Source organism: Podarcis gaigeae (assembly GCF_964106915.1).
Source record: "Podarcis gaigeae genome assembly, chromosome: 18".
NCBI lineage: Eukaryota > Metazoa > Chordata > Lepidosauria > Squamata > Lacertidae > Podarcis > Podarcis gaigeae.
Genome location: NC_139696.1, coordinates 8,048,390 through 8,072,160, shown reverse-complemented (window position 1 = coordinate 8,072,160; position 23,771 = coordinate 8,048,390). Strand labels below are relative to the sequence as shown.

Here is a 23,771-nt window from a genome sequence, read left to right as displayed (position 1 = left end):
TTGAATCCCCGCGATGGGGTGAGCTCCCGTTGCTCGGTCAGTGCTCCTGCCAACCTAGCAGTTCGAAAGCACATCAAAGTGCAAGTAGATCAATAGGTACCGCTCTGGCGGGAAGGTAAATGTGACCAACTCTGGGGTTGCGGCACTCATCTTGCTTTATTGGCCGAGGGAGCCGGCGTACAGCTTCCGGGTCATGTGACCAGCAGGACTAAGCCGCTTCTGGTGAACCAGAGCAGTGCATGGAAACGCCGTTTACCTTCCCGCCAGAGCGGTACCTATTTATCTACTTGCACTTTGAGGTGCTTTCGAACTGCTAGGTTGGCAGGAGCAGGGACCGAGCAACGGGAGCTCACCCCATCACGGGGATTCAATCCGCCAACCTTCCGATCAACAAATCCTAGGCTCTGTGGTTTAACCCATCCCTGGCCTAGGGCCTATCTTCATCTAAATCCAGCCCTGAATTCCCATCATCCCTAACCACTGGTCCTGTTAGCTAGGGATGGTGGGAGCTGTAGTCCCAAAACAGCTGGAGGGCCAAGTTTGGCCATCACTGATTTAAACATTTCAGTATGGTGTAACATAGCATACCATCAAGATAGGAAAAGATAAAGGCTCCTTTGTCTTGGGGAGGAGATGAGAGTTTGCTTGTCTCAAATCAGATTCAATCTCTAAATGAGAATACCCTGCAAAAGCCATCAGACACCTCTCATTGAGTTTGCATACATACTTAAGGCACATGTGCAAGAAAAATTATATTTTGGGAATGATTCCTGTTCTTACGCAGCTGCATTGTTCTAAGCTTTCTGAATACCCCATGATCACAAAAAGAAGGAGTGTCCCATGTTTTAAATCAAGCAGTGCAAGGAGTGATTTCTGTTTGTTTTCCAATGTATCCATAAAAAAACAAACTCGGTGCGGTGAGAGCCAATTTTTATTCTGAAAGTGTGGCCCAGAGGGAGGGGTGAAGAGAGCCAGTGTCTTAGGCTGAAAGCCTCCACCTTTCTCCAAAAAGTCCCCTTTGGGCCAGGCAGTCTCCGCCCTCCATTGTTAATTGGCCAGATGTTCTCGCAGCCCAGCCGCTGCCTCCTGCGCGTCTTTCGTCCCGGGTGGCGCCCGGAGCAGCTGCGCGACGCTGCGATGCGCTGAGCCCGAGGCGGCAGGTAAGGCGGAACGCGGAAGGGGGAAAGGCGCACTGGCGCAACTCTGGCGCGGATGGGTCTTCTGGGCTCATCTGGTGCTGGGATCCTGGCCCCGGGTCAGCCAGTGCTGGTCTACTCGGAAGCCCATCCCACTGTCTCCAATGGATCTTGCTCCCGCTGGAGAAAAGGCGATTTCCCAGCCTTAAAGCTGTTGCGCTCTGTAGGTTGACTTGGGAGTAAAGCCACCGAGTTTGCCGTGCGCGCAGCGGGTTCAACGACAGACACGGCTTGCTTCCCGGCCTGTCAATTCCAGCGGGTCTCCTCTGAGCAAGGATGAGCTCGGTGGAACTTGGAACTTTTTGGAGACGGGGCTGCCTGCATAGGATCTGGCTGTGAGCCTCCGTAAGCGCATTGAACGTCGAGGGTTGTGATTCTGGGTATAGAACAGTGCTGGGTAGATGAAACTCTGTCCACACTTACTTTGGGAGTAAGCTCATCTATAGTGTTGGATTCCTCGCAACTCAGGAATCTCACATCCTGAGTCTTGGTTCTGAGCGTCTATGACTGGACTGCCTTCTTAAATTAGTAGGACTCTGGTATTTTTGCAAGTGGAGTTTTAGAATCACCACTCAAACCACCTTTTCACTTCTGAGTTGAAGAGAGGTTTTTGGACTCAAGTTATTCTGGGAACAGGACCAAACCAGAATAGCTGCGTTGAGTGGCTGGAGTCGCGGAAGAGCACCTGAGGGTTAGCCCAACATTTCTGGGGGTCAGACTAGATGACCACTTTGGTCCCTTCCAACTCCATGATTCTATTAATATTCAGCCAGCCGTGAACTCAGGTAAAAGAGTCAAGCTGTGGGTCACACGGGAGTGTGTGAGAGAGCTTTAAATTATTCCGTTTTTCCTTCTTTTTCTCTGGCACCAGATGGTTTAATTGCCTTGGCAGCTTTCCACGCTGGTTCCTGACTGCTCACTAGAAGAGGAAGCCGGTTTCCTGTCTGCCTTGGACCCCAAGGCTGATAAATCAAGAGTTTTACCGCTCAGGGGAAAGTGTTGCAGGGAGCCAGGACAACTTGTCCAAAGATAAAAGCTGAGATTGTCATCTCTGGGTGGGAGCTGGGTGGGGTGTCAATTTCTCACATTGTCTCTTTAAAAAAAAGAAATTTATTTATTTGGGTTTTCAAATTGAATTTTTACAGAGATATACCCAACATAAAAAAAAAAAAATTCCAATGAATCTCCTGGACTTCCATCCAGGTCCTATTGTTAATCATTTCCTCCTGCATCTTTTATGATGGTGCAAATCTTTTACATCTCCACTGTGTCCAGAATTCACTCTTAAACGAAAGTGCTATTCCAACCCTACTAACGATTTTAACTGTTTACAATGGTCTTTAAGGTAAGTTATACATTTTCCCCATTCCTTATTAAAATTTTGGTCTTCCTTCCTGATTTCTGATTCTTCCAGTCATTTTAGCCATTTCAGCATACTCCATCGACTTTATCCGCTATTCTTCTCTGGTGGGAACTTTATCTTCTTTCCATCTCTGGGCCAATAACATCTGCACAGCCGTGGTTGCATACATAGTTTTTTCTGCTCCCTTGGGATTTCGGCACCTAGAATTCCTAAAAGGAAGTCTTCAGGTTTCATAACAAAGGTTGTTTTAAACATTCTTTTCCAACTAATGAGTTTCCCCAAATCCTTTTACTATTTTACAATTCCACCACATATGATAAAAGGTGCCTTCTTTTTCCTTACATTTCCAGCATACATTTGAGCATGTTTTATGCATTTTTGCTAATTCGCTAGGAGTTAAATACAGTGGACACTCGGGTTGTGAACATGATCCGTGCAGGATGCATGTTCACAACCCACAGTGTTTGCAACCTGCGTCTGCGCATGCGCAGGTTGCAATTCGGCGCTTCTGCGCATGCACAAAGTGCCATTTAGTGCTTCTGCGCATGCACGACCACTGAAACCCGGAAGTAACCCGTTCCGGTACTTCTGGGTTTCGGCGGTCCGCAACCCGAAAAAATTAAACCTGAAGTGTCTGTAACCCGAGGTATGACTGTACCACCAGTACATCATTTTCATAAATTTTTCTTTCAACGTATAACTTCCTCACATTCTCTATGATGCTTCCCACGTTAGAACGCATAGGCGTCATACCTTCCAATGACAATTGTGCAGAGATAAAGCAGTTTAATATTTAGAAATAACAGTAACAGTAATCGTGGGATGGTAGCGTTGGAAGGGACCCCAGGTGTCATCCAGTCCACCCCCTACAATGCAGGAGTCACATCTACAAAAAATCCCCGACAGACACCTTCTCAACCTCTGTTTAGAATCATCCAGTGAAGGATTGCTCACCACCTTCCAATGGGTCTGCTCCATTTTCAAACAGCTCCTCCTCTCAGCAGGGAGATTTAATAATAATAATAATAATAATAATAATAATAATAATAATTTATACCCCGCCCATCTGGCTGGGCCTCCCCAGCCACTCTGGGCGGCTTCCATAGAAACCAAAAATACAGTAAAATATCACACGTTAAAAACTTCCCTGAACAGGGCTGCCTTAAGATGTCTTCTGAATGTCAGGTAGTTGTTTATCACTTTGACATTTGATGGGAGGGCGTTCCACAGGGCGGGTGCCACTACCGAGAAGGCCCTCTGCCTGGTTCCCTGTAGCTTCGCTTCTCGCAGTGAGGGAACCGCCAGAAGGCCCTCAGCGCTGGACCTCAGTGTCCGGGCAGAACGATGGGGGTGGAGACGCTCCTTCAGGTATACAGGACCGAGGCCGTTTAGGGCTTTAAAGGTCAGCACCAACACTTTGAATTGTGCTCGGAAACGTACTGGGAGCCAATGTAGGTCTTTCAAGACCGGTGTTATGTGGTCTTGGCGGCCGCCCCCAGTCACCAGTCTAGCTGCCGCATTCTGGATTAGTTGTAGTTTCCAAGTCACCTTCAAAGGTAGCCCCACGTAGAGCGCATTGCAGTAGTCCAAGTGGGAGATAACCAGAGCATGCACCACTCTGGCCAGACAGTCTGCAGGCAGATAGGGTCTCATCCTGCGTACCAGATGGAGCTGGTAAACAGCTGCCCTGGACACAGATTTGACCTGTGCCTCCATGGACAGCTGTGAGTCCAAAATGACTCCCAGGCTGCGCACCTGGTCCTTCAGGGGCACAGTTACCCCATTCAGGACCAGGGAATCCTCCACACCTGCCCGCCTCCTGTCCCCCCAAAACAGTCCTTCTGTCTTGTCAGGATTCAGCTTCAATCCGTTAGCCGCCATCCATCCTCCAACCGCCTCCAGACATTCACACAGGACCTTCACTGCCCTCACTGGTTCTGATTTAAAAGAGAGGTAGAGCTGGGTATCATCCGCATACTGATGAACACCCAGCCCAAACCTCCTGATGATCTCTCCCATTTTAACATTTTATCATTCCTGAATAGCTGTGTGACGCAGCAGCAAAAAAGGCTAAGGCTATTCTAGATTACCTAAAACGAGTGCACAGATCAAGGTGTGGTCAGACCACACCTGGAGTCCTGTGTCCAGTTCTGGGTGCCACAATTTAAGAAGGATATTGGCAAGTTGGAAGTTGTGCGAAGGAGGGTGAACAAGATGGTCGAAAAGTCTGGAAACCAAGCCTTATAAGGAATGGTTGAAGGAGCTGGGTATGTTTAGCCTGGAGAAGAGGAGACTGAGAGGAGATGGGGGGTTGTAGGTCTGAGCCCTAGTAAAGGTAAAGGTAAAGGTAAAGGGACCTCTGACCATTAGGTCCAGTCGTGGCCGACTCTGGGGTTGTGGCCCTCATCTCGCTTTATTGGCCAAGGGAGCTGGCATACAGCTTCCAGGTCATGTGGCCAGCATGACTAAGCTGCTTCTGGCAAACCAGAGCAGTGCACGGAAACGCCGTTTACCTTCCCGCTGGAGTGGTACCTATTTATCTACTTGCACTTTGACGTGCTTTCGAACTGCTAGGCTGGCAGGAGCAGGGACCGAGCAACGGGAGCTCACCCCATCACAGGGATTCGAACTGCAGACCTTCTGATCGGCAAGCCCAAGAGGCTCTGTGGTTTAACCCACAGCGCCACCCATGTCTGAGCCCTACCTTGGATAAAAGATTCCTGCATTGCAGGGGGTTGGACTAGTCACTAGAAGACCCTTAGGGTCCCTTTCAACTCTACAAGTCTATGATTCTATGAAAAGCTGAGGTGAAGGACATCTCTGGAGTGAGCTTCCTTTGCAGCTCCTAATGAGCACTATTATTTCGGTCGCAGACCAGTTCCAGCCCACATACAATATCAAGGAAGTCATAAAACACAATAGGGATACATTCGAATTTGCTACTTTGCTTTGCAAAAGCTCCCAATTTGTTGTAAGATAACACTTAACAATTTTAGTATAAATAAAGCTGTGGGTTAAACCACAGAGCCTAGGGCTTGCCGATCAGAAGATCGGTGGTTCGAATCCCCGCAACGGGGTGAGCTCCCTTTTCTCGGTCCCTGCTCCTGCCAACCTAGCAGTTCGAAAGCACGCAAAAGTGCAAGTAGATAAATAGGTACCACTCCGGCGGGAAGGTAAACGGCGTTTCCGTGCGCTGCTCTGGTTCACCAGAAGCGGCTTAGTCCTGCTGGACACATGACCCGGAAGCTGTCTGCGGATAAACGCCGGCTCCCTCGGTCTATAAAGCGAGATGAGCGCTGCAACCCCAGAGTCGGTCATGACTGGACCTAATGGTCAGGGGTCTCTTTACCTTTACCTTTATTTTATTTAAAGCCGTTTATCAAAAACAACAACAACACCCCATTAAACTCATCAATAAAAGACAGTTAAAAACTGGTGTCTTAAAAAAAATTCAAAACTAATTAAAACCAACCATAAGCTAGAAGTTTGTAAGGCATGGAACTTCTGTGCGTCAGGGCAGATTTGCCTAAACAAATGTTTTCAGCAGACCCCGGAAAGTGTGCAACAACGGCACGTGTACTCTGATGTCAGAGAACTGTGGAATTGCAGAGTTGGATCTCTGAGAGTCATCTAAGACCAACCCCCTGCAATGCAGAAATCTCAAATGATGAATGCATGGCCCATCTCAATTGGCAGGGAATTCCGAGGTGTAGCTGCTGCCAGGCTAAAACTCAGAGTTTCAATCCTCCCTGGCCATTGGACATGCTGGCTGGGACTGTTGTGAGATGTATTTATTTTTTAAAAATGATATTTTATTAAATTTTAACCATAAAAGGTTATAAGACAATAAATAGAAGAAAAAACACAAGAAAAATACAAAAACACAGAAATACAAAAAAGTACAAAAGTACAAACATTTAACATAGAAAAAACAAAAAACAAAAATCCCCCTTTTTAATTTCTCATCTTTGATTAACTTATTTTCCTGACTTCCTCACGCCTCCCTTTTTTGTATTCCATTTAAAGATTGGTTCAGCAAATTCTCATCCTGTTGGTTTATCCTTAATTATTTTTCCTCACATATTATAGCTTCAAGTTCTCATCCAATGTCAACCCGTTCTTACATATTCTTATTTTACCTTATTACTAGAACCCCTTCATTTCATTTCAATGTCATCAACATTCAAAAATTTTACAATGTTTCTGTAAGTAGATTTTAAATTTCTTCCAATCTTCTTCCACCAACTCCTCTCCCTGGTCTCGGATTCTGCCAGGTGAGATGTAGTTCAGTAAGGACCTAGACTGCAGGGGTCAGCAAACTTTTTCAGCAGGGGGCCGGTCCACTGTCCCTCAAACCTTGTGGGGGGCCGGCTATATTTTTTTGCGGGTGGAATGAACGAATTCCTATGCCCCACAAATATCCCAGAGGTGCATTGTAAATAAAAGGACACATTCTACTCATGTAAAAACACGCTGATTCCCGGACCGTCCGTGGGCCGGATTGAGAAGGTGATTGGGCCGAATCCGCCCCCCGGGCTTTAGTTTGCCTACCCATCACCTGGAGGGTCTAAGGCTCCCCCCTCCACACACCTGCACTGCACCCTTAAAGGTGGGAAGACAGGGACCTGCAAAATGGGGAAAAAAGCAAATATATGTGGCAGCGTTCTGCTCGCACCCGTGCTTTTCAGTAAGGGTGTGCTGCTACGGATTACGAGCTTAGCCCAGCCAGCGGTTAGTCTGCTGTCTGTTTGCTCTCCAGGAAGCCTGTGATGTCGCCCGGCCGCTGATCTTGGCAGTCGTGCCGAGCAAGACAATGGTTTTCTTCCCACAACGGATGGAGGCCCTCTGTAATTTCCCTTCTCTTACGGAAGCTGGGGTTCTTCCCACCCCTGTCCCACTTCCTTTCATGGGATTTATTTTCCATGTCCCCCACTCCTCCTCCCTCTTCTGGGAAGCCCATCCTGGCTGGGGGCGTTTCACGGGAACCGTGCTCCTTATTTCCCCCCGTTTCTTTTATTTTAGACCCCATCAGTTTTCTCCAAGCAGCCCAATACAGTGGTACCTCAGGTTAAGTACTTAATTTGTTCCGGAGGTCCGTACTTAACCTGAAACTGTTCTTAACCTGAAGCACCACTTTAGCTAATGGGGCCTCCTGCTGCCGCCGCGCCGCCGGAGCCCGATTTCTGTTCTCATCCTGAAGCAAAGTTCTTAACCTGAAGCACTATTTCTGGGTTAGCAGAGTCTGTAACCTGAAGCGTATGTAACCTGAAGCGTATGTAACCCGAGGTACCACTGTATATGATTTTTCCACCTCTTTGTTTAATTCCCACAAAAACCCTGTGACGTAGCTTTAGGCAGAGAGGCAGCAACTGGCCCCTAAGGTCACACCTGGTCTGTCCCAGTAACAACAACAACAACAACAACAACAACTTATTTATACCCCGCTGCGTTTCCTCAGCAACTCTGGGCGGCTCCCAACAGAATATTAAAAACATGATAAAACATCAAACATTAAAACACCCCTAAACAGGGTTGCCTTCAGATGTCTTTTAAAAGTCAGATAGTTGTTTATTTCCTTGACATCTGATGGGAGGGCGTTCCACAGGGTGGGTGCCACCACCGAGAAGGCCCTCTGCCTGGTTCTCTGTAACTTCTCTTCTCACAGCGAGGGAACCGCCAGAAGGCCCTCGGAGCTGGACCTCAGCGTCTGGGCAGAACGATGGGGGTGGAGACGCTCCTTCAGGTCTACAGGGCCATTTAGGGCTTTAAAGGTCAGCACCAACACTTTGAATTGTGCTCGGAATTGTGTGCAGTCGGTCACTCTAACCACTATGCCACTCTAGTTCGGACAAGAAAAACAGTTTCAGAATTGGTGCAGGACGTGAGCTGGTCCCTGGAGATACAAGCTTCCATAGGAAATGGCCTACTTGTGCTGGAAACATAAACTGGGTTGCAAAAGGGCAATGGGTGAATATATCTGTCTGCTTAAGATCCTAAAGTTATAGCCCCATGATCTCCTGTAGCTGGCCACCCAATCTGACAATCTTCATTCCCCCCCCCCCCCTCCACAACATACACACTGCCATACTTTGTTTTTTTTTTAAGAATATTTATTAAGATTTTACAAGATCATACATACAAAAATACATAATAAAACAGAAAAACAGAAAAAAAAATACAAAATACAAAAAATAATAAAAAATAAACAAAATAAAGTTAAAAGAAATCCACTTTTTCTGTAACTTTAAACTCATTAGCTTGTTTCTTTGACCTCCTCACACCTCCCATTTTTGTATTCCCATTAATATAATCAAATCGGCAAATCCTTACCCTCTTTCAATTATCTTAACTCTATATCTTAACATATTAAAACTCTATGTTTTCACCCATTATCAATTCACTTTTGCATACTCTTTTTAACTTTGTTGCTAATACCACTTATTTTCAATCCAACATCCACACTGCCATACTTTGGATGATACCCCGAGTCACTTCCAAGCCTGTGATCTGTATTCAGTGATGCTCAGTGAAATCTATTGCTTTCTGTGGGGCTCTCTGGGCAACGTGGGATCTGGACCCGGCTTGTGTTTTCATTGGCCCAGCAGTTATCTAGAAAGTAACCCGCTTTTGACCTGATAATGTGGGTCTGGCTCTTGGCTGGCTTCTTCCCACCCATTTCTTTTGGCTCACAGCACTGGGGACAGTTATTTTCCCACCCGCACTGGGAAGGGGGAAGGGGAGAGGTCCTGCTCCATCTGGGCTCAATGCTTGCAGCGCCGACAGACAATGAGATCACTTCCTGGCCCAGATCCAGTCCCAGAATCTGCTCCCTGCGACTTCCGGTTGTTCCCAGAGAGCTCTGCCACTTTGAATGCTTCCCAGGGTCTCCGTGTTTCTAAAAACATTTTGAGTTCTGCACTGACAACCCAACTCGACGATGTTGTTGTTTTTATACCCCCAGATGGGCGGGGTATAAATAATAAAAAAGTATTATTATTATTATTATTATTATTATTATTATTATTATTATTACAATGTACAATGCCAAGTGAGCCGTTTTGCCCAATTCGGGGCATGCCGGTGATGTTGTGGGGCAGGAGCTTAGAAGTAATAGTGCCACTGTATTCTGCTCTGGTCAGACCTCACCTGGAGTACTGTGTCCAGTTCTGGGCACCACAGTTCAAGAAGGACACTGACAAACTGGAAGGTGTCCAGAGGAGGGCAACCAAAATGGTCAAAGGCCTGGAAACGATGCCTTATGAGGAACGGCTAAGGGAGCTGGGCATGTTTAGCCTGGAGAAGAGGAGGTGAAGGGGTGATATGATAGCCATGTTCAAATATATAAAAGGATATCACATAGAGGAGGGAGAAAGGTTGTTTTCTGCTGCTCCAGAGAAGCGGACACGGAGCAATGGATCCAAACTACAAGAAAGAAGATTCCACCTAAACATTAGGAAGAACTTCCTGACAGTAAGAGCTGTTCGACCGTGGAATTTGCTGCCAAGGAGTGTGGTGGAGTCTCCTTCTTTGGAGGTCTTGAAGCAGAGGCTTGACAACCAGATGTCAGGAGTGCTCTGATGGTGTTTCCTGCTTGGCAGGGGGTTGGACTCGATGGCCCTTGGGGTCTCTTCCAACTCTATGATTCTAGAATGTGTGCTTTTATTTAAAATGCATCTCTGGGTTATTGTGGGGCATAGGAATTCGTTCATATTTCCCCCCCAAAATATAATCTGGCCCCCCACAAGGTCTGAGGGTCGGTGGACTGGCCCCCTGCTGAAAAAGGTTGCTGACCCCTGGTCTAGTCCAACCCCTGGCAATGCTGGAATCTCAGCGAAAGCATCCCTGACAGATGACCACCCAACCTCTGCTTAAAAACTTCCAAGGAAGGAGAGTCCACCACCTTCTGAGGAAGACCATTCCTCTGTTGAACAGCTCTTAACATCAGAAAGCTCTTCCTAATGTTGAGTTGGAAACTCCTGTCTTCTAACTTGGACCCACCAGTTTAGGTCCTGCCCTCTGGAGCACCAGAAAACGGTCTTGTTCCACCATGGTGGCAGATCATAGTTGTGGCTGGTGGCCCTCGATAGCCCCCATGAATCTGTCTAATCCTCTTAGACAGAGGTGGCGCTGTGGGTTAAACCACAGAACCTAGGACTTGCCGATCGGAAGGTTGGCGGTTTGAATCCCCATGACGGGGTGAGCTCCCGTTGCTCGGTCCCTGCTCCTGCCAACCTAGCAGTTTGAAAGCACATCAAAATGCAAGTAGATAAATAGGTACCTCTCTGGCGGGAAGGTAAACGGAGTTTCCATGCGCTGCTCTGGTTCACCAGAAGTGGCTTAGTCATGCTGGCCACAGGACCCGGAAGCTGTAAGCCAGCTCCCTCGGCCAGTAAAGCGAGATGAGCGCCGCAACCCCAGAGTCGGTCACGACTGGACCTAATGGTCAGGGGTCCCTTTACCTTTACGCCGGTGGCTGTCACTGCCTCCTGTTCCACCCGCGTAGGAATTTAATTGACAGGTTAATTAATGAAAGCATCTGGCCCTCAAAATGCCGCGGAACCGAGAGGCTAGGGGTACCAGAAAGCATATAAGGCTCCATTTCCCTGTAAATAAGGTCAGCAGGGCACAAGCTATACAGATAAAAATGGCTGGCTATTGTCACATAAATGGGGAGGGGGCCGTGTGACTTTTCCTCTTGGGATACTGCCATTCCCATTTGCCTTCAATGGAACTTGCGCACCCTCTAACATTTCTCCGATGAAAATAGGGACATCCTTTTGCACATCAGAAAGCTTCTCCCACGCACATCAACACATCAACATTGGTCACCTTGAGCAAATTGCAACTTTTCCACCATGGGCAACACCTTCCACAGATAAATGGAATGAAATAAAAATGGTAACTGCAAGCTGCCTTGAGTCCCTGTCATGGAAAAAAAGGTGGGGCGGTAATATTATTATTATGGAAACTCTGAGAATGATCAGGGACATAGGTAAAGGTAAAGGGACCCCTGACGATTAGGTCCAGTTGTGGCCGACTCTGGGGTTGCGGCGCTCATCTCGCATTATTGGCCGAGGGAGCCGGCGTACAGCTTCCGGGTCCTGTGGCCAGCAGGACTAAGCCGCTTCTGGCGAGTCAGAGCAGCGCACGGAAACGCCACTTACCTTCCCACCGGAGTGGTACCTATTTATCTACTTGCACTTTGACGTGCTTTCGAACTGCTAGGTTGGCAGGAGCTGGGACCGAGCAATGGGAGCTCACCCCGTTGTGGGGATTCGAACTGCCGACCTTCTGATCGGCAAGTCCTGGGCTCTGTGGTTTAACCCACAGCGCCACCCGCGTCCCAAATCCTATTGAACTCAGTAGGCTGCCCAGTCTTGACCCACTTACCCAGGAGTCAGCTCCATTGAATATAGTGGGACTTACTTCTGAGTAGACACTGTAAGGCTCCATTTACAATAAAGGATTAAACACTCCATGCAATTCCTAAGAAACAGAAGCACTGCAATGAAATAATTTAAGGTGGATGGGTGACTTTTCCCTTCAGAATTATAGGAAGGTCATCGTATGACAGCTTCACCGTTCCCTTCATTTGGTCAGGGATTTTATCTTCAGGATAAACAGGGCTCCATTTTCGCTCCTATACAGACAAGCACCAACTTTTAATTGTTCTCCGAGACGCGGAGGGAAAGGTAAATTCAGGGACATTCAGGGATCATATCAGAATCTGTGATGGCTCTTGTAGTTCCAGGACTGTCCCGGGAATATCGGGACACTTGGAGAATATCAGCTTAGGTAGAAAGGTATCTCCCCCGAAGGAAGTTCTCCAGCTGAGAGATGGTTCTCTGTCCTGTCCCTCTTATTATTTTCCTTTTGCTGTTTCCCCTGGTCTGGGGATTTTGAAAAGGCCTCATTCCTGGCATTTCGGGGGAAGAGGCAGGCAGTGCTGTTTTCAAAGGGCTCTTCATCTCCGCAAGAGAAGCTAATTTTAGAACGTGTGATTGATTGATGCTGCCCAGAAGCAGCAGCCAGCGTCTGAAAGCGCTCCAAAGTGGCAGGAAATGGTCCCAGAGACCGCTTTGGAGAATGCCATCTCCTTTTTGTGCTGGCGTCCCAAACACGTCCGCTGTCCTGATTCATGCAAGCATGCAAGGCGTACTTTAAACACATACACACACGTATAAATTCCCGTCTGTGTTCTCTGCACTAAACTAAAAACACTCCACCCTTTGGCCACATGAAAATAGCTGGACTCTGATTTGCGTCTCGGACGCTTGCGGAAAAAAGCAACAACAAACTGAATATCTGCAGCCGTTTGGGATGAGCCGGCAATTCAGCCAAGGCAAAAGCTGCAGAGCTGGACTTGCGGGTGTTACTGGGGGGTTTGCTGTCGAGAAAACCCACACGGTCCTGGGGCAGGAATGAAGCTGCGCTCCGAAAGGCAGGCGTCTAGGACGCGAGCCAATGCAGAGATGCTGCCAGAAGAGGGAAAGAAGAATGTGTGCTGATTCCAGGCAGGCAAGTCCTAACAAGGAGGGATTTTTCAATTTATCAGCCTGGAGGCCTGGAAGACGCGTGCTTCTAAATCCCAGGTGGCTCTCTTGTCGCTTCTCTCCCGGGGTGCAGGTAGTCTGCACGTGCTCAGAGGCTTGTTGTCGCTCGGGGACAGCTGCAATGGGGGAAGTCCTGACCCTGTGACTTTGCCGTATTTTTGTTGAGAGCAAAACAAGGGATTCAGAACTGCTGCTGGCGAAAGCAGCTGGAAGTGGTAAGGGAGACCTCTGGGTGCTGGAGATGTGTTTATAAACTAGGTGCTGCATCCTCTGTGATTCTGCACAATGTGTGTGTGTTGGGTGGGTCGGGGGGGACACACATAAGAATGTTTTATTGGGCTCTGGATTCAGTTTCTTGAACATTTCAGCTGTCAAAAAAAAAAAGTGCCGTATTTTTTGCTCTATAAGACTCACTTTTTCCCTCCTAAAAAGTAAGGGGAAATGTGTGTGCGTCTTATGGAGCGAACGCAGGCTGAGCAGCTATCCCAGAAGCCAGAACAGCAAGAGGGATTGATGCTTTCACTGCGCAGCGATCCCTCTTGCTGTTCTGGCCTCTGAGATTCAGAATTTTTTTTCTTTCTTGTTTTCCTCCTCCAAAAACTATGTGCGTCTTGAGCTCTGGTGCGTCTTATAGAGCGAAAAATACGGTAAGTTTCCAGCCCTCCTTGTTGCAGAGTTATTGGGATCTCAGAAGTCAACAGGGGCTGCCAAGGGCTCATTACCTGTTTTAAGACATATTGTGGTGGGGCAAGCCTAAGAAGTAAACCCCACCAATTCAATGGGGTTTACTTGCAGGTAAGAGTGCAGGACATTGCCGGCCATGCAGGGGAATCCAACGCTTGCGTACTCCAGTAACTCCCACGGCATTTAGTGGTGCATCTTTACACGGCTGCTGCACAGATGTGCACAGAAAAATAATACATGAATCTTAACTCCCAATTGTTACTCCTCCTTAACTTTTCTAGGTTCTCATTGCCTTCTCAGAAACTTCGGGAGGACCCAGCAGAAGAAAATGGCCCAGCCCGCACACCTGAATCAAAATCTCCCAGGTAATGAGAAATTTGCACTTCATTTTACTCTGCTTGTGATGAGGACCTTGGGTCTCATGCCATGCAAGGCATTCCCAGAGCAGATCCTCTGAAACAAATGGTTCTAAGTTCGTGGTGACCTTTAACTACAATGGGTCTACTCTTGAGTAGAATTTAGTGGGACATATCCCATAGGTTGCTAGCTGCCCTCTGCCAAATCATACCATTAATCAATCTAGCTCAGTATAACATCTAGATTCTAGAGTGACAGCATCTCTGTGGGGGTTTGGAACAGACCTTTCCCTAGCCCTGCCTGGATTTCCTGATGGTGGAGCCTGGGGTCTTTTGCACGTAAATCATGGTAAGAATCACAATCTGTGCTGGTCCCGTGGGCTAACTGAGAGGCGAGGTCCAGTCTGAGGTCGAAGGTGCATAGAATCATAGAATCCTAGAGTTGGAAGAGACCCCAAGGGCCATCGAGTCCAACCCCCTGCCAAGCAGGAAACACCATCAGAGCACTCCTGACATATGGTTGTCAAGCCTCTGCTTAAAGACCTCCAAAGAAGGAGACTCCACCACACTCCTTGGCAGCAAATTCCACTGTCGAACAGCTCTTACTGTCAAGAAGTTCTTCCTAATGTTTAGGTGGAATCTTCTTTCTTGTAGTTTGGATCCATTGCTCCGTGTCCGCTTCTCTGGAGCAGCAGAAAACAACCTTTCTCCCTCCTCTATGTGACCTCCTTTTATATATTTGAACATGGCTATCATATCACCCCTTAACCTCCTCTTCTCCAGGCTAAACATGCCCAGCTCCCTTAGCCGTTCCTCATAAGGCATCGTTTCCAGGCCTTTGACCATTTTGGTTGCCCTCCTCTGGACACGTTCCAGTTTGTGTAGTATGGAGGCAGTACGTAAAAGCTGAAGCTGGATGCAGGGCAGGTGGTCGGGTGAGGTCAGGAGCTCTGGCCGGATAGCAGGACAGGGTTCAGGCAGGAGCTGACAACCAACGAAGTTGCTCCCGCAACTTGGGACTGAGGCTGGCTGGCTTTTAGCGGCCCCGATCCTCAGGTGACTTGCTTCTCCTGGCCTGGAGGCGAGCACTCCTCCTGTGGGAACTTAGTTCCCTCCGCCTCTCTGCCCTGAGCCTCTGCAGCTCAGGAGAGGCTGGAGGGTTCCCGGACCCAGAGGCAACCTCCACTTCCTCTGATGGGGCTGAGAGTGGAGCACCTGCAGGCAATGGGTCCTCCACCACCTCAGGAGCCAGAGCAGACTCAGCTGGTGCCTGCACCTAAGGACCCAGCACAGGTGAGGACCCTTCAGGCTCATGCCCCAGCCCCGACTCAGCTGGTTCTGGAGGTGGGGGATCCTGTGCAGACTGGGATCCCTCAGGTTCAGCATCCGAGTCTGAATCCCAGGCCATCACACAATCTCATAAAATCACGGAGTTCAAAGGGACCCTTAGGATCATCCAGCCCAGGGGTCAGCAAGGTTTACCTCGCCTGGGCTGGCTCACTCTTGTGGAGATTGCTCCGTGCAGACACAATTTCTGGTGTCGCGGAAGCGAGTCCCCGCTCCGCGCTGCACCAGTTTAGCACAGCGCGCAGGGACTCGCTGAGCGAGTGGCTCGGTTTAAACCAGGCATAGGCAAACTCCGGCCCTCCTGATGTTTGGGACTACAATTCCCATCATCCCTGACCACCGGCCCTGTTAGTTAGGGATGATGGGAATTGTAGTCCCAAACATCTGGAGGGCCGGGGTTTGCCTATGCCTGGTTTAAACGACCCCCGTGGGCCGCTTGTGGCCCATGGGCTGCAGGTTGCCGACCCCTGATCTAGCCCAACCCACTGAAATGCAGGAAAATGCAGCTGCATTGATCGAACCTGCAACCTTGGCATTGCCAGCACCACATTCTCACTTTGGAAAAGGACGGTTCTGTGATTCCAGGATTCTATATATCTTTCTCTGCATCCAAGAGGAGGAAGCCTCTTTGGGACACAGTGGGGTGGAAGACTTTGTCCCTTCTCTGTGTGTGTTTGTGTGTAAGACTCCACCCCTGGCCAGAGGAAGGAAGCCTGTACATGAAACTACAGGAACCTACAATTTCCCCTCTATGGCAAATTGGTATAGAAAAAAATTGGGGTTGGCATTTACAGCCCAGTTCTCCTTCAAGGGACTCCTAAGTGTCCCACTAAGTCAGGGGTTGTAGGGATGTGGGTGGCGCTGCGGTCTAAACCACTGAGCCTAGGGCTTGCTGATTGGAAGGTTGGCGGTTCGAATCCCCACTACGGGGTGAACTCCCGTCGCTCTGTCCCAGCTCCTGCCAACCTAACAGTTCGAAAGCAGGCCAGTGCAAGTAGATAAATAGGTACCACTCCAGCGAGAAGGTAATCGGCGTTTCCATGCACTGCTCTGGTTCACCAGAAGTGGCTTAGTCAAGCACTGAGCAACATGCACTCAAAGTGAACAAGCAACAAATCGATTTGCGACTGGCCAAGCCCCTCCCCCTGTGGCAGCCATCTTGTTCTGGCGCCCACAATATGTTTAGGAAATTCCAAATGGGCACACGGACCTGGAAAGGTTGGGTTGCGCTGAAGAGTTCATACTGTCTTGACGGCTCTTCTTTTGATACATGTTTGTGTCCATCTTGCTTTCAGATCTTGGGGGACCTTTCTTGTACCGTGACCAGGAGGAGGAGGAGGGTGGAGACAAGGCGTCCTACTCGCTGGAGACCCCCTACGGCTTCCTGCTGGATCTCGACTTTCTCAAGTACGTCGACGATATCGAGAAAGGCCAAAGCTTCCGGAAGCTTCTGCCACAGCGCAAGTCTAAGGGGGCCAAGCAGACCCCAAACTCTTCCCGGGGCCAAACCAGCAGCTGGACTTCAACGGAGTCTCTTTCGTCGACCACCAGCGCGGATCGGAAACCAGCCTTCTCCCCACGCCACAGGCTGTGGGGTAGTTCCTCCGACATCAAGGAGCCCGTGAGCAAACAGGCCTCGCTCCCCGCGTCTCCATCTCCCATCATCCACCTTCTTCCTCCTCCTCCTCCCAAATCGCTGACGAGGAACACACGTGTGGAAGAAACCTTGCAGGAGACGAGCAAGCGGTTGGAAGAACAGCAGCTGGGTCTGCGGGCAGGGGGACCCTCTGCAGGCATCGGGGTGCCTGGTAGCCCCCCCAGGATTGTGTCTCCTCAAGATCACTCTCTGACGGGGGAAAGCCTTGCTGGCTCCGTCAAGTTAAGCCCCTCCAATTCAGGAAGGAGCACACCAGCCACAGCCGTCGGTCCTGCTCACCTCCAACACGTCCGTGAGCAGATGGCCACAGCTCTCAGGCAGCTGAAGGAGATGGAGGAGCAGCTGAAGATCATCCCCGTTCTAGAAAAGGAGGTTTGCAGGTTGAAGGAGGAGAAGGAGCAGCTGCTGGCCAGACTGTGGGAGAAGCTGGAGATGGACAGAGGCGAGACTTGTGTCTTCAGCTTCCCTCCCAAGTCTCCAAATTCAGGGGCTCCCGACACGGGCAAGGAAGGCTTTCGGGCCAGTGCCGAGGTCGAAAACGACGGCGAGCCTTCGAAAGCGAGGACAAGTAAAATCACCGAGTTGAAGAGACTGACGGAGAAACTGTCCGGTTCAGAACGAGCCAGAAAGACGAGCAGAGGAGCAGCTCTCCCTTCCAAAACCGGAGAGCCCACGTGCCGGTCTGTTGGCGTCGGAGAGGAGGTGGACATGAACGAGGTGGTCTTCTACTACCGGTGCCAGAAGCCGAGCCGAGAGGTGGCCGCCGGCCGAGAAGCTGACACCAAGGACGCAGAGGTGTGGGTCATGGAGTCCTTACTCGGGGTTTCGTCGGAGGCCGAGAAGGAAATCCAGTTGCTTCAGCAGACGGCCCAGCATCAACGAGAGGTCATCTCCATGTTGGAGGGACACCTGCAGGAGGCCAGCGATGAGCTCGAGGAGCTGAGGGTGGAGGTTTGCTCAAGGTTGCCAAAGCGTTTGACCAGCAAGGAGACAATGGCCCGGCCGTTGACAGTGGAGGCCAGCATGGAAGCTGCTCCAGCCATGCGGTCTCAAGCTGTGGGCACCCACATCGAAATGGCAGACAAAGCTGTCCAGTGCTGTCCGCAAGTGACCAGTGTCGGAGTTGGCTGCAGCCTGCAATCTCTAGATCTTGCCCCTGTGCAATGTGGGGGGAAAGCTGCTCAGATTGTTCCGGAGGCGGAAAGCAAAGCCCTGAGGGAGGACGGCAGATCCGCTCCAGGAGAGCCAGACCGCTGTACGGCTACAGACGCGTCTGTACCGGAAGATGCAAAACCCGGAAAGCTGCTGGAATGCAGAGTTTCCGAAGCATCCCTGCAAACAGAGAGTTTGGGTGTGGATCTGGACTTGCTGCCTCAGTCCGTGACGAGGGACCAGGAGGATGTGTGTGTGCAACCGGATTCCGTAAAAAACCCCACAGGCGCTGGTGAGCCTCCTTCGGTCAAAGCCTGAGTCTACTGGCAACCTGCCTGAAATCCGAATGTTCCCATTTCCACTGCTTTTGCATCCAGGCATACCTGGAGCTTGGGATGGGTTTTATTTATTTATTTCGGACCTCTGAGGATGTGCAAAGTGTGCTTCCCTCCACACTGGGATATCGCAGCTGGAGATCTGGAGATTTGGGTGGGGGGGAGGCTTCCCTGTGTTTTCCAGTAAAGGATCTATTCCACACCACTCATGCACTTCAATGTGCTTCAGGGCGGTTCAGTTAATTCTAGTGCATTTCATCCCTGCCTGGGAAGAACAGCTAGAGGGAAGATGGGTGTGTTTGTTGTTTAGAAATTATCGTATTTTTTGCTCTATAAGACTCACTTTTTCCCTCCTAAAAAGTAAGGGGAAATGTGCGTGTGAATGAAGCGAATGCAGGCTGCATAGCTATCCCAGAAGCCAGAACAGCAAGAGGGATTGCTGCTCTCACTGCGCAGCGATTCCTCTTGCTGTTCTGGCTTCTGAGATCCAGAATATTTTTTTTCTTGTTTTCCTGCTCCAAAAACTGGGTGCGTCTTGTGGTCTGGTGCGTCTTATAGAGTGAAATATACGGTATTTCTTGTAACTGTTGAGTGGATTTCTGTTTAACTTTTATATGTTATTATTATTTTATACTATTCTAATAATTGTTGAATGTTACTTTTTTGATGTAGGTTGCTTATTTTAAAGTTTTGTTTTATTGTCGCATTGTTGTAGTGCATTAGATTGTTTTGAGAGGTACATTTTTTTGGTTCTTCAACTTGTAAACCGCCTTGAGTATTGTAAGATAGAAAGACAGTATATAAATTTAAAATGATGATGATGATGTTGATGATGAGGGAGCCTTAAGTATATCCTCGTGGGCAGATCTTTTACCAGGAAGACTTGAGCCATACAATAACTGTGGAAGAATCCTTAAGGTTTTCCCACTGGTCCCATGGCTAGATTTCACCCTGCAGCTTAAAAACCACAATGGGGTCTAGATAGGTACAGCCCCCCCCCTGCCCGCCATCTGCTCAAAATGGCAGAGCTTCCCTTCAAATAGGAATATGTAAAAATGGATTGATACTAGATGAAAAGTATAAAGTTACAATATGTGAAGATAAAGAACTAAGATAAAACAAAGAGGGTAAGGATTTGCTGAAATAACTATTTGAACTGGAATACAAAAAAGGGAGGTGTGAGGAAGTCATGAAAATAAGTAAATGAATTGTAAGATATAGAAAGAAGGACTTATTTTTAATTAAAACAAAAAAAATTCCTTCCAGTAGCACCTTAAAGACCAACTAAGTCAGTTCTTGGTATGAGCTTTCGTGTGCATGCAGTTCATACCAAGTGCAGTTCATACCAAGAACTGACTTAGTTGGTCTTTAAGGTGCTACTGGAAGGAATTTTTTTTGTTTTGACTATGGCAGACCAACACGGCTACTTATTTTTAATTGTTTCTATTCTTTTTGTAATCTTTGTTTTTTGTTTTTTTATTTTTTCTGTATCTTTCTTCTTATTGAAATCTTAATAAATATTATTTAAAATAAAATAAAATAAAGAACGTTCCTTCTTCTGCTTCTCCCCCCCCCCCCCCAGGAGCCCTCAAATCCATCATGAAGAAGCGAGGCAGCTCTGCCAAGACGGAGGCAGGTAGTGGGAGGAAAAGCCTCCAGTTCGTGGGATGTCTGAATGGCGAGTACGAGTCTTTTTTGCTTCCTCTCTTTTGGGGGGGGGGAATGGCAGGGGAGACCCAGCTGTCTTTGATGCTGAAGTTTCAACTATTTGGAGCTCGGAGAGGTGGCTGTGGGATTATAGCAGAGGTGGGGAATCTATAGCCCTACAGATGTTATTTAGTTAGGTAAAGGTAAAGGGACTCCTATGGGACGCAGGTGGCGCTGTGGGTAAAAGCCTCAGCGCCTAGGGCTTGCCGATCGAAAGGTCGGCGGTTCGAATCCCTGCGGCGGGGTGCGCTCCCGCTGCTCGGTCCCAGCGCCTGCCAACCTAGCAGTTCGAAAGCACCTCCGGGTGCAAGTAGATAAATAGGGACCGCTTACCAGCGGGAAGGTAAACGGCGTTTCCGTGTGCGGCTCTGGCTCGCCAGAGCAGCGATGTCACGCTGGCCACGTGACCCGGAAGTGTCTCCGGACAGCGCTGGCCCCTGGCCTCTTAAGTGAGATGGGCGCACAACCCCAGAGTCTGTCAAGACTGGCCCGTACGGGCAGGGGTACCTTTACCTTTACCTTAAAGGGACTCCTGGCCGTTAAGTCGAGTCGCGGACAACTCTGGGGTTGTGGCGCTCATCTCGCTTTACTGGCCAAGGGAGCCGCCATACAGCTTCCGGGTCATATGGCGAGCATGACTAAGTCGCTTCTGGCAAACCAGAGCAGCGCACGGAAATGCCGTTTACCTTCCTGCCAGAGAGATACCTATTTATCTACTTGCACTTTGACGTGCTTTCGAACTGCTAGGTTGGCAGGAGCAGGGACTGAGCAACAAGAGCTCACCCAGTCGTGGGCATTCAAACCTCCGACCTTCTGATCGGTAAGCCCAAGGCTCAGTGGTTTAGACCACAGCACCACCCGCGTTTTAACACTGCTTGATGGTGGTGGTGGTTTTAAAAAAGCCTCAAAGTGGTTCACAAAGGGACTGGGTGAATCCTCAGCCTGTTCCATAATAATAATAATAATAATAATAATAATAATTATTATTATTATTATTATTATTATTATTATTATTATTATACCCCACCCATACAAGATGGGTGACACCTGGCTTGAGAGCAGTACATGTGAAAAGGATCTAGGAGTCTTGGTTGACCACAAACTTGACATGAGCCAACAGTGTGACGCGGCAGCTAAAAAAGCCAATGCAATTCTGGGCTGCATCAATAGGAGTATAGCATCTAGATCAAGGGAAGTAATAGTGCCACTGTATTCTGCTCTGGTCAGACCTCACCTGGAGTACTGTGTCCAGTTCTGGGCACCACAGTTCAAGAAGGACACGGACAAACTGGAACGTGTCCAGAGGAGGGCAACCAAAATGGTCAAAGGCCTGGAAACGATGCCTTATGAGGAACGGCTAAGGGAGCTGGGCATGTTTAGCCTGGAGAAGAGGAGGTGAAGGGGTGATATGATAGCCATGTTCAAATATATAAAAGGATGTCACATAGAGGAGGGAGAAAGGTTGTTTTCTGCTGCTCCAGAGAAGCGGACATGGAGCAATGGTTCCAAACTACAAGAAAGAAGATTCCACCTAAACATTAGGAAGAACTTCCTGACAGTAAGAGCTGTTCGACAGTGGAATTTGCTGCCAAGGAGTGTGGTGGAGTCTCCTTCTTTGGAGGTCTTTAAGCAGAGGCTTGACAACCATATGTCAGGAGTGCTCTGATGGTGTTTCCTGCTTGGCAGGGGGTTGGACTCGATGGCCCTTGTGGTCTCTTCCAACTCTAGGATTCTATGATTCATTTAACTGGGCTTCCCCAGCCACTCTGGTTGGATCCCAACAGAATATTTAAAACACGATAAAACATCAAACCTTAAAAACTTCTCTCAACTTCCCAGTGATACCCAACAATTCAAAACCCTAAGTCTCCGTCATTAGAAACAACATGCTTCAGAAACCATATCTGAATTAAAAGCCACAAACTACATAATGTAGACTGAACACTGTCATAGTGCAAAACCACAGCTATCAGACACTCAGGGCCGATGTGTTCCTTCTATGATGATTGCTTCTTAAGGGTCAGTCCTTAAGACTCAGACTTCACAGTGCCTTCAAATACCCATCTTGGCATTCGCCATTTGCTTTTACCATTAAAAAACACAAATTGAGGAGGGTTGCTTTGCAAATCTCACCTGCTTTCTTTAACCAGCACTTTGTATTAAGGGGTGTGAGAATTTTTCCCTGTTTTTTTTTTGTGCCACGGGTATATCTGAGCATCGCCATCTTTTATTCTGTGAAATGGGTGCTCGTGACATATTTTCAAATGTGCCCACAGGCCAGGGCAGTACCTAGGGGGTGGTGAGGTGGGCAAGCCGGGGGGGGGGGAGGCAAAATCGGCTTTACAATATGCCCATAAATATGTCTATAAATAAAAATATCAATTATTGCCTCATATGAAAAGGTTTTAAGTAGAGGGTGAATTGAATGGGTGAAGGGGGGTGGTTTGGAGGAGAGGCAGAAAGAAGAGCTAATTTGTCCATGGCTAAGGGGCGCTGTAGGGATGATTGTGGGGTCCGGAGGGGCCAGTGTCCTTGCCTACAAGTTGCATCCCTCAAGACCCCCGTTTTGATCCCCCACAATCTGTCCTGGCAGGTACGAGAGCACCTCGAGTGAGGAGGAGGAAGAGGAGGAAGACGAGGAGGAGAGGTCTCCCAGGAAGGGCTCCCCGCTTGGCTTCAGCAGTGACACTCCCAGCACCACCGACGACGACGACTTACCTTCCCGTGTGGACAGCAGCGGCAGCGATTCAGAGACTCCCGTTTCGGGGGCCGCCCAGGAGGAGGCAAGGCTGAGCCACGATTTGGAGGAAGCCAAAGATGCAAACATCTCGGGAGAAACTCCCCTGGAAGTGAAGGAGAAGTAAGTTCTAGAATCCAGGACACAACAGCTCCACTTGCTACCGATCTGTTTCGGGGCCTCAATTAAAAGTGCTGGTTATGCCCCACAAATCCCCACAAGGTGATCGGAAACACCTTATTCCTTCAGGCAAACCTGCCCTGGGCTCTGAGATCTCCTGGGGAGGCTCTGCTCTCGCCCCCTCCACCCCAACAGGCCCTCTTGGTGGGGACACGAGAGAGGGCCTTCTCGGTGGTGGCTCCTCCCAGACAACTTTGGAACTTCCTGCCTTGGAAAGCCAGACCAGCTCCCTCCTTGCTGTTCTTTTGCCAGCAGGTGAAGCACCTTCTTCTCCAACAGAGTTTTGGGAGTAGGCTGCTTTTAAGGAAAGGGCTGGTGCCGTGCTGTTTTTAATGTAATTGATCTGTATGTTTTTAATAGATAGACTGAGTGAGCGAGCAAGTTTTAATTCTGTCAATGTTTTTCTACGTTTTTAGCTGTTCCGGTTTTTAACCGTAAGCCGCCTTGGAGTTCCTGTCAGGGAAAAATCGAGGGCCCAAATAAATATGTAATCATAATCTTAAC

General features: G+C 48.8%; 1 protein-coding gene and 1 long non-coding RNA gene across 4 annotated transcripts in view; one reads left to right on the top strand and one right to left on the bottom strand.

Annotated features, from left to right (window-relative positions):
- Positions 1-272: 272 nt before the first annotated feature.
- LOC310835910 overlaps positions 273-23,771 on the bottom strand; it is a 55,427-nt gene continuing 31,928 nt past the window's right edge. Inside the window, exon 3 of the long non-coding RNA XR_014559787.1 lies at positions 273-348. This is a non-coding gene — a long non-coding RNA (uncharacterized lncRNA). The remainder of the gene's footprint in view (positions 349-23,771) is intronic.
- Positions 1,032-23,771, top strand: part of KANK3 (KN motif and ankyrin repeat domains 3) — a 37,532-nt gene continuing 14,792 nt past the window's right edge. The window contains exons 1-6 of one of the 3 annotated variants that reach the window (XM_083720242.1): positions 1,190-2,541; positions 2,611-2,663; positions 14,078-14,161; positions 16,795-18,600; positions 20,226-20,325; positions 22,944-23,210. In XM_083720242.1, the coding sequence (XP_083576368.1) occupies positions 14,125-14,161; positions 16,795-18,600; positions 20,226-20,325; positions 22,944-23,210 (2,210 nt within the window). In that variant the 5' untranslated portion in view covers positions 1,190-2,541; positions 2,611-2,663; positions 14,078-14,124. Of the gene's footprint in view, positions 1,161-1,189; positions 2,542-2,610; positions 2,664-13,163; positions 13,186-14,077; positions 14,162-16,794; positions 18,601-20,225; positions 20,326-22,943; positions 23,211-23,771 lie in introns of those variants that run through there. The other 2 variants (XM_083720241.1, XM_083720243.1) reach the window with 2 other exon arrangements.